Source organism: Hypomesus nipponensis, chromosome 9, assembly GCF_054491055.1.
Source record: "Hypomesus nipponensis isolate SF chromosome 9, ASM5449105v1, whole genome shotgun sequence".
Lineage (NCBI taxonomy): Eukaryota > Metazoa > Chordata > Actinopteri > Osmeriformes > Osmeridae > Hypomesus > Hypomesus nipponensis.
The window spans coordinates 22,716,132-22,724,871 of record NC_140369.1 but is presented as its reverse complement, the minus strand read 5'-3'; the positions used below and the strand labels follow the sequence as shown (position 1 = coordinate 22,724,871).

Genomic DNA, 8,740 nt, shown 5'->3' with positions numbered 1-8,740 from the left:
GTGTTTGAAGGAGGGCAAGTTCGGATACAACCCATTGTGGGTCGCAGCGCGATGATGGCTACATCCCCCTCCGTGTCCGAGAGCCTTATGGCCTCCGGGCTGTCTGGCAGAAAGAGCGAAGAAATAGCGGATTTGATAGATTTGTTTTCGAAGATGCAGTACAGAGCGAAAGAAGTCAACCCGCGGGTAAGTTACATTATCTCCGACAGACATAAATTAGAGCTCTATCTATGTTTGTTATTGCCTCCTGAAACGTCACTTGTATTTATGCGCGCCCCAAGTAAACAACAACATCTCCCCCCTCCCATGTAGCTTTCCCACTACACTAGTCCTTAAACACTAACCTCTAACGTCCACGCATTATCCGCCATAATAACCAAGCACCTCTGTCAAGTAACAAATTATATAACTATTCAGTTCTGTATGTGCCATTTTAATGGAGCTACACATAGGTTTTCTTGTTTTTATTGTAAGTGGGTTTAGCTTAATTTATACACACACTGTAAGCAAACATGTTGGTTTATTTTCTGCACAGGTGGAATTGATAGAGAAACGTTGCTTGGAGCTGTTTGGTCAAGACTACAAGTACAGTGTCATCCACAACACCAATGGAGAAGTGTGTGGACATTACCCCAGGCAGATAGTCTTCCTGGAGTACGAATGCACAGAACCCAATAAAGACAGGTACCCTGAGTTTACTGCAGTTACAAAGTTCAGTACACTTGGTAACTAATTAAAGTACTGTTTATTGGAAATAGCATATAGCCCACATTTGTTTCAGTGAACTTGAAGGCAGGCCTTATTTGTCTCTGACATGGAAGGGTTAAAGTGTCAGTGATCATTATATGAGGACAGCTCCAGTGAACTTAAATGTGGCATAGTACTATCTCCTTTTAGGATTTAACTTGAGTGTAAGGACTTTTGACTTATGAGCAAGAATTTCACAGGAAACCTGTCTTGACTTGAAACACTAATTTGGCACAGTTTTTTTGTTTTTCCTTCTGTTGGCCTTGATGTAAACGTTTAAGCTGAGGAGACCAGCCTCAAACATTTTCATATACATGATAGTGTAAACATATGGCAAACTTAGGTTATCCACAAACACTCATGTTCCTGTAGTTGTTCAGCAATTGAAAGTGTTCACACGTGGACATGGATTGAGTTTTAACATAAAAGTGGAATGTTCGAAAGTAAATGCATCTACACGTTGCAAACTTAGTTTGGGCCTTACTTTGCACTTTTTTAGGTGTTTTTTCATTGTCTATCTTCTGCATCTACTGTGTGTTCTCTGTGCAGAAAAAAACATTGAGTGAGTTTGACATGAGTTTGTGACTCATTGTCACGCGGGCAGGCGTAAATAAAAATGGCCCAATTTACGCACACGTTCCACGCACCTCGTTTTCCCCCTGTGTGAACATTTTTCCAACATGGTAAATCTAAGCCTTTTTGTTGTTGGATAAACAGATTTGGTTTTGGTTTGGGACAAGGTTTAGAAGCTACAAAAAGGGCCTACATTATATGATCAGATACCATTAAAATTGTATCAGTCATTCGAAAGTAATGTGCAGACCTTTGAATCGAGGCTAAATGACAAGACAAATTAAGCCACACTGATATGATCCTGCCCCCTTAGTATGGCTAAAACTCACAATGGAGCAATGATTATAGAGAACATAATGTCATAATGAAAATATCAATATACATAAATCAGCTATATTTTCCAGTAGTATGTCAGTGCACTGCATACTCATATTACAGAATAGTATTGTACACTACAAAGTAAATCTGTATTCTTACTAAACCTTGTGTCCTGTGTGGTCCAGGTTTGAGAGCACGGTCCAGATCAGCAAGCTGCAGGACCTAGTGAATCGCAGTAAGATGGCTCGCTGCAGGGGCCGCTTTGTTTGTCCAGTCATCCTCTACAACGGCAAGGTGAGGCTGCTCAAATCAACCAACACCCCGACACCACCGCAGGTTAGGGTTATTTTGTCTCTGGGGAAAGGAGGAGCAAGCAAAAGCAGCAAAATTTCAAAGATTTCAACTTGTGTTTATGCACTAATATTTGACAACTTGTTTTATGTACTCACTGTGGTGCCACCAATGGGGGGTTGGCAGGGGGGGCCACGGCCACCCTGATACTATCGTGATACTATTGGCCCCTCCTCCTGACTAGTGTTGTCACAATACCAAAATGTGGACTTCAATACTGATACCAAGTGTAGTATTGCGGTACTCAATACTGAAATAATAATGATTTAATTGAAATTGAATTTGACAATGACTTAGACTTTTATTTTCAATTGGAAATTCCCCGGGTTGTTGAACACCTGTTCCCCCGGTTGTTGAACCCCTGTTCCCCCAGTGCTCCAGGTTAGAGACTGTGGTATAATAGATTAAACATAATGAATCGTAAAATAATGAATAAAACTACTTTTATAGATGCACTTCTCAGGAGTAAATCTTAGTGTGTATTGTGTAACTGAGGCGGGGGAGGGGGGGGGTGCTTCTGGCGTTTCTGATTGGCTGGGAGGTAGCAGTTTATTCACAGATAGCTATCAACTCGGCCGAAAACGTACCTCTGTATGCCTGTGCCATTAATTGTACATAGCGGGACAAGTTATCCCTTACTTCTCAGGGTGAAAAATGGCGAAAGCTAGAATTAGCGCACCTATGACTAACGATTGAGCAATAAAACCTCTGACAAAATACATTATATAGGCTACCTTAAAGCCTGTGAATGCTTACACACGCGATGATACAAATCACATACAGCTCAACCTAGCAACAGGAGAAAGCATCATTGTTTCGGGCAATTGTGCGGAAGGGGGAACAGGGGAACTGAATTCTCCAAACACCGGCCGCATGTAGCAGAGCACGGGCGTGACATCACACACGTCTGCTTGTCTTGAAACACAGTAGCCAACAGCTTTGATTTGCTGTGATTCAACTGCTTGTTTCAGCGCATAAAAGTACAGTTTTATATTAATGCCAGTATTGTACTGTTCCTAAAAAGCCAGTACCTCGGTACGGTACCAGTACCGGTATACCGTGAAACACTACTCCTGAGAAAACCCTTTTTGGCCGCTTGTACTCGCAACCTAGTTCTTTCAATCATGACCCAACTTTTATGACCATAGGTGAGGGTAGGAACGAAAATTGACTGGTAGATCAAGAGCTTTGCCTCCTGGCTCAGCTCTGTTTTCATGACAATGGTGCAATAGAGCGAGTGCAATACCGCCCCCGCTGCCCTGATTCTCCTGCCAACCACCCGCTACATTTTCCGCTCACTCGCGAACAAGACCCCAAGGTACTTGAACTTCTTCACTTGGGTTAAGAACGCAATCCCTACCCGTAGAAAGCACTCGATTGGTTTCCTGCTGAGAACCATTAATCTGATCCCCTATCAGCCTCCGGCCCCACCTCTATCATAGAGGGCATGGTGGGATTTAGGAGTTCTTCAGTGTTCTTTCCACCGCCCAATAACCTGCTCAGTTGAGGTCAACAGTGTCCTATATTTGCTGTACACAGCTTGGATGGTTCCCCGCTTCCCCCTCCTGAGGTGGCGGACGGTTTTCCAGAAGTACCTTGGTGTAGACTTAAAGTCCTTCTCCATATCTTCTCCGAAATTCTTTCACTGCTTTGCCTCTCATAGCAGAGGCTGCAGCCCTTCAGGCATGTCCTTGCGACTGCCTCCGGAGACATCCGGGACAACATATCCCGGAAAGCCTTTTTCTTCAGTTGGATGGCTTCCCTGACCATCAGTGTCCACCACAATGTTCAAGGATTACCGCCCCTTGATGCACCTAAGACCTTGAGGTCGCAGCTCTCCACCGCGGCTTCAACAATGGAAGCTCTGAACATGGGCTTCTCCGGTTCAAATCAAATCAAATTTATTTGTATAACCCTTTTTACACGCAAGCACGTCACAGAGGGCTTCACATACGCCCATAGAACTGCCCCTCAACCAACCTAAACCTTCAAGGAAGACAAGGAAAAACTCCCAACCTGAGAAAAAATTGAAGAAACTTTGGGAGGAGCAATTCAGAGAGGGATCCCCTCCTCCAGAGACGGTTTGTAAGAGAGAGGAGCAGAACATGAGCTAAACATAATCATACAGTGTCAATTGGTTTTGAAACACCAAAATCCATTGTTCTTTATAGACGTTGGATGGGACCGGGAAACTCGCTGTTGGCCGTCATGGAGGCTGGGTTCCGGTAGATGATCTGGTCCAGCGTTGGTAGACTGACGACCAGGCAGGTCCTGACAGCTCAAACCCCCCACACCACAGGGGATGTGTGGGGGGGGACAGAGAGAGGAGAGCAGGGATTAGAGAATGCCAAGAGCAGCTAACAGTTACAGTCATAATAGAATGAGATCCCCACCGGTCAAGTGTGGACTACTGCAGCAATTTTCAATGGCCCCAACCTCTGCAGGGATGCCTGCCGGAGGTGTGAGTTGAAGACCTCATGGACAGGGGCCTCCTCTAACGTTCCCAATTCACCCTCACTACTCGCTTGGGATTACCAGGTTTGTCCAGTCTTCCCCCACCCCCTGACCCGACTCGCCACCAGATGGTGATCGGTTGTGTTATGGAAGAATTCGAGTGGCACTGTGTAGATCTGAACAGTCAAGGGATATGGTTTTAATACAATTTATTTAGATTATACAATTACATATGATTAAACAAAGCTTTGCTGATCAGTCATTACAAAGGAAGTGCTATCCACACAGGTCGTTCGTAAGAGTGATAAAGGACAATAAGGAAAGGCCCCTTATATGAACAGATAACAGATGTTAATAATCAATCAATACAGCGGTCACCATGATTGGTCAGCACTGGTCAGTGACAGTTTAAGACAATAGAAACCCCTAGGCCAGCGTCCCATGTCCTTGATGTAGTTCATGATAAACAGGGCACTGGCTTTATCTTCTGAGGCCAAGGCTCAGGAGGGCAGAGGTTAACTTGCTGACCACTCTCCCCAACTTTAGTGCCCCAGGAAACCGTTGATTAGATCAGTCCCAAATACCTTAGCTGACCATCTGTCAAAACACAACCTCAGTCTTTAAAAAAAGACACTCTTAGTAACTATGTCAAAAATTGCCAATACAGTTGACAGCTTGGCCTTTCTCTGCACCCAAGTGTCGAAAACATACGGCCTCAGATCGGATGACACAATTACAAAATCAAACATCACCCTTTGTCCTAGGGTGCTCTGGTACAGTGGTGTTTAGACCCTTTTTACTGGGGCACGTGCCCCAGTATAAATCTGCTGTGCCCCAGTAAAATCTCAAGTTTGAGTTTTAACTAGGGCTGTCAAAGTAAACGCGTTAATAACGTGTTAACGCAATCTCACTTTAACGCAACAAAAAAAGTGCCGTTAACGCAGGTTTCTTTTTGACCCTGGGGATCACCTGTTGTCACATGAATTTGACTGCTGACGGTAGCTGAATGATGAACAGAGGGCTTTTAGATGGGAAATTCCATTTCAAAAAGTTACGAGACGGCTCGGTCGACAAAACTAAGGCTGTGTGCACTGATTGTCAGGCTGAGTTTAGTTATCACCGGAGTTCTTTCAGCCTTAACTATCACATGCAAACAAAGCACACAGCTAGTAACAGTGGTAGCAGCAGCAGTAGCACCGTTCGCTCCGGGAATATATGGCAGACAACACTCGCAAAAGAAGCGAGCAGCTGACTGGGTTCAACAAAATAGAAACTGTATTGTTCAATATTAAGGACAATGTCTGAAAAGTATTTTATATTCCAGAACAAGGCTAATTTTGTGGATGTTTATTATACCACAGGATAGTTTGTGAGTGAATAAAACTAAAAGAGTTTTGTTCAATTTAAGTTGTGTTCCATCTGAACTTGCTATATGGACATTATCATCCAGTTAGGCCTATTTGAAGTTAAGTACACCCTTTAATGTTATAAAAAAAAAAAACATTTATTGGATTAAATTGATTGAATAATTTAGCGATTAATTACAATTAATAAAATAAAAAAACAAAAAACATTACCAAACTAAAGTTTTTAAATGATAAGCCTACCGATCATCATGTTTTGACAAAAATATAAAAACAATATTTTACATTTACATTCATGCATTTAGCAGACGCTTTTATCCAAAGCGACTTCCAAAAGAGAGCCTTAAAAAAGAGCATCAGTCTCTGATCATAACAACGAGGTAGTCCCAAACACTGTAAGCAGCCAAAACATGAAGCATACATTGTGAAAAACTAAACAAGTGCCAAAGGGAAGCATCATAAGAGCATGCAGTTATACAAGTTGCAAATTAAAACAACATGAACCCCAAAAAGTGCAAGACTGTACCTGTAGAAGAACAATCAACAGTAAAATATTTCACAGCGAGTACAAGAGTTCAAGAGTTAACTTCGTTATAACTAACCTACAAGAGCAACAAGTCTCTCAATAAGAGTCATTGTGATCCTGTAGGAAACTAACATCAGGTCCAATCAAGCAAGCATTCCTAACTGCCGTTGTACTCCCGGAAAAAGTGCGTCTTGAGCCTTTTCTTGAAGGTGGGGTATAGTGTATTGTGCGCAGCAAGCTTGGCAGAAAACAAAGGGATATAAAAAGGGGCCTGTGCCCAAGTAGAACTTTATGTCTAACAACGCCCCTGCTCTGGTACCATGTACACTTATGAGCATCCTTATGTTTTAACATGGTGTTTGGTATAGATAATCCCATAAGCATCTTTGACAGCCTTATTACCAGTGTTGTAGTACTCAAGACCAGTCTTGGTCTCGAGATATTTTGAAGGTCTCGGTCTTGGAATCGACAAAGAGGACTCTGGATTTTATTTCAAGACTGGTCAAGACCACAAGTGCGGGAATATCACTAAATTGCCTGTGCATTGTTTAATTTATTGTGTAAACATTATGTAAAATGTCATGCTTCAAATGCAGCCAATAACTTAACTAATTTCCAATTTGAAATTACCAATCACCCCTCCTCACACCCCAAAGTGAATGAGGAAGATTGGCAAAACAGTGGCTGTCTGAAGATGTCGACCAAATCAGCTATAATTAGATGTGGTTACCTAAACCACAAAGAGTTTACAATAACGTCCAATAGGGCCGGGCGGTATACCGGTATGAATGCGAATACCGGTATTGCGTTGTACCATGATATGGATTTTGCCATATCATGGATATCACGATATATTAATAAATGTATTAGTAAAGTGTTTGGTATAAATTATAAGTCAAGTGATACTGCCTTGTGGGTTAGTTCAAATTTGTATCTTTTACAAAAAAAACATGCAGCATGGACGCTGCACACATTGTGCCAACCAATGAAAGTCAACAAACAAGCTAGCGCAACTCCAGAGGAAGCAAACATTCATATGAGTTAAACTGCTTTTGTTGGCAAGTGTAAGCAAGAGTTAATGATGTATGAAAATAACGCCAGTGGGGTTGATTTGCTGGACAAAGAAGAATTGGTAAAAAAAATTGAGCCTCTGTCGTTTGGAAATGATTTGGTTTCAAGTTATCCAACATCGATCAACAAACAGTAGCCTACTCTGTAAGTTGTGTCGTCAAATTGTGCTAGCCAAAGGTGGAAACACTAGCAATCTCTTTCACCACCTGAAAGCCATGCATGTGCGCGAAAATGAATCTACCAGAATGCGTTTGACAAATCTAATGCCTGTTTGGTAGAATTGTGAAATGTATGTTTATTGTATGCCAACAGAATCGAGTATTCAGCCATATAATAATTGTTTATAGCTAGAGCTAACCTTACAAATATTTAACAGTTTTTTTGCGATCCCATAAATGTAGGCTACTGTTGAACAGGTAGGCTACTTAGAAGTCAATCTTCCGTGGCAATTAAACGCTGAAAAATTTGTAAAATTCAACTCATGTGACAGTGACACACAGGAGTTACCCAATCCAAATCCGTCCGAGTGCAGTAGATTAGCCGCTGCAGCGCGGATTGTATGTCATGACATTTTAAGAATAACTAATATATCCTGATAAATACCGATACTGTCAGTGCTTACGAATTATACCGTGATAAACATTTTAGGCCATACTGCCCAGCCCTAACATCCAAAAGAAAACACACAGTTTGTGTAAATTCTGCAAAGAGATGCTGATTGAGACGGCCGGCACTAGGCCTACATGAAACCTTTACTGGCATTTAGAAAGAAAACATTACAAAGGTAAGCTAGAAGTGATGCTAGTAAAGCTAGCCTAGCTACTTAATGTTTGCAATGTGCCTCTGTACTAAAACTCCAATTACACAAAGAAATGTAGCTAGTTTTATACTGTATGTTTCAGGGCGACGGGCGTTGGTTTCAGTTGCTAGACAGATTTTGTCAGACAGTCTTCACAGTACCCCGGACTGGTTAGAAAACCACAGATATTGGAACTCTCCCTGAATTGGCCTCTCTAGAACCTCAGTCAAACACAACTGAGGAGTCATGCTGCTTGCAAGTGTACCTTGTGATGGTACTACAGCCTGACAATACTTTAACACGGTCTGATCCCATTAAACTACACAACATGCACAGGGTGACCAACAGGATTATCTTAACTAACAAACAACAACATTACACACATTTAACTGAACGAACACAACAACTGAAATCCCTCGCACAGCTATTGTAACCAAACTATTTTCCAACTCTTTGCGTTTTTTGGTATGCCCCACTGCATGCTGGGTACCCAAGGGCGCTGACACCACAATATTTATCTAGCTGTCTTCCGACTGC

The 8,740-nt window shown here is 42.1% G+C and overlaps 1 protein-coding gene across 2 annotated transcripts in view; it reads left to right on the top strand.

The window, feature by feature from the left end:
* Positions 1 to 46: 46 nt before the first annotated feature.
* The window catches only part of mtmr14 (myotubularin related protein 14), a 34,129-nt gene continuing 25,435 nt past the window's right edge, over positions 47 to 8,740 (top strand). For both annotated transcript variants that reach the window (XM_084704106.1, XM_084704105.1), the window contains exons 1-3: positions 47 to 186; positions 536 to 684; positions 1,824 to 1,932. In XM_084704106.1, the coding sequence (XP_084560232.1) occupies positions 52 to 186; positions 536 to 684; positions 1,824 to 1,932 (393 nt within the window). In that variant the 5' untranslated portion in view covers positions 47 to 51. The remainder of the gene's footprint in view (positions 187 to 535; positions 685 to 1,823; positions 1,933 to 8,740) is intronic.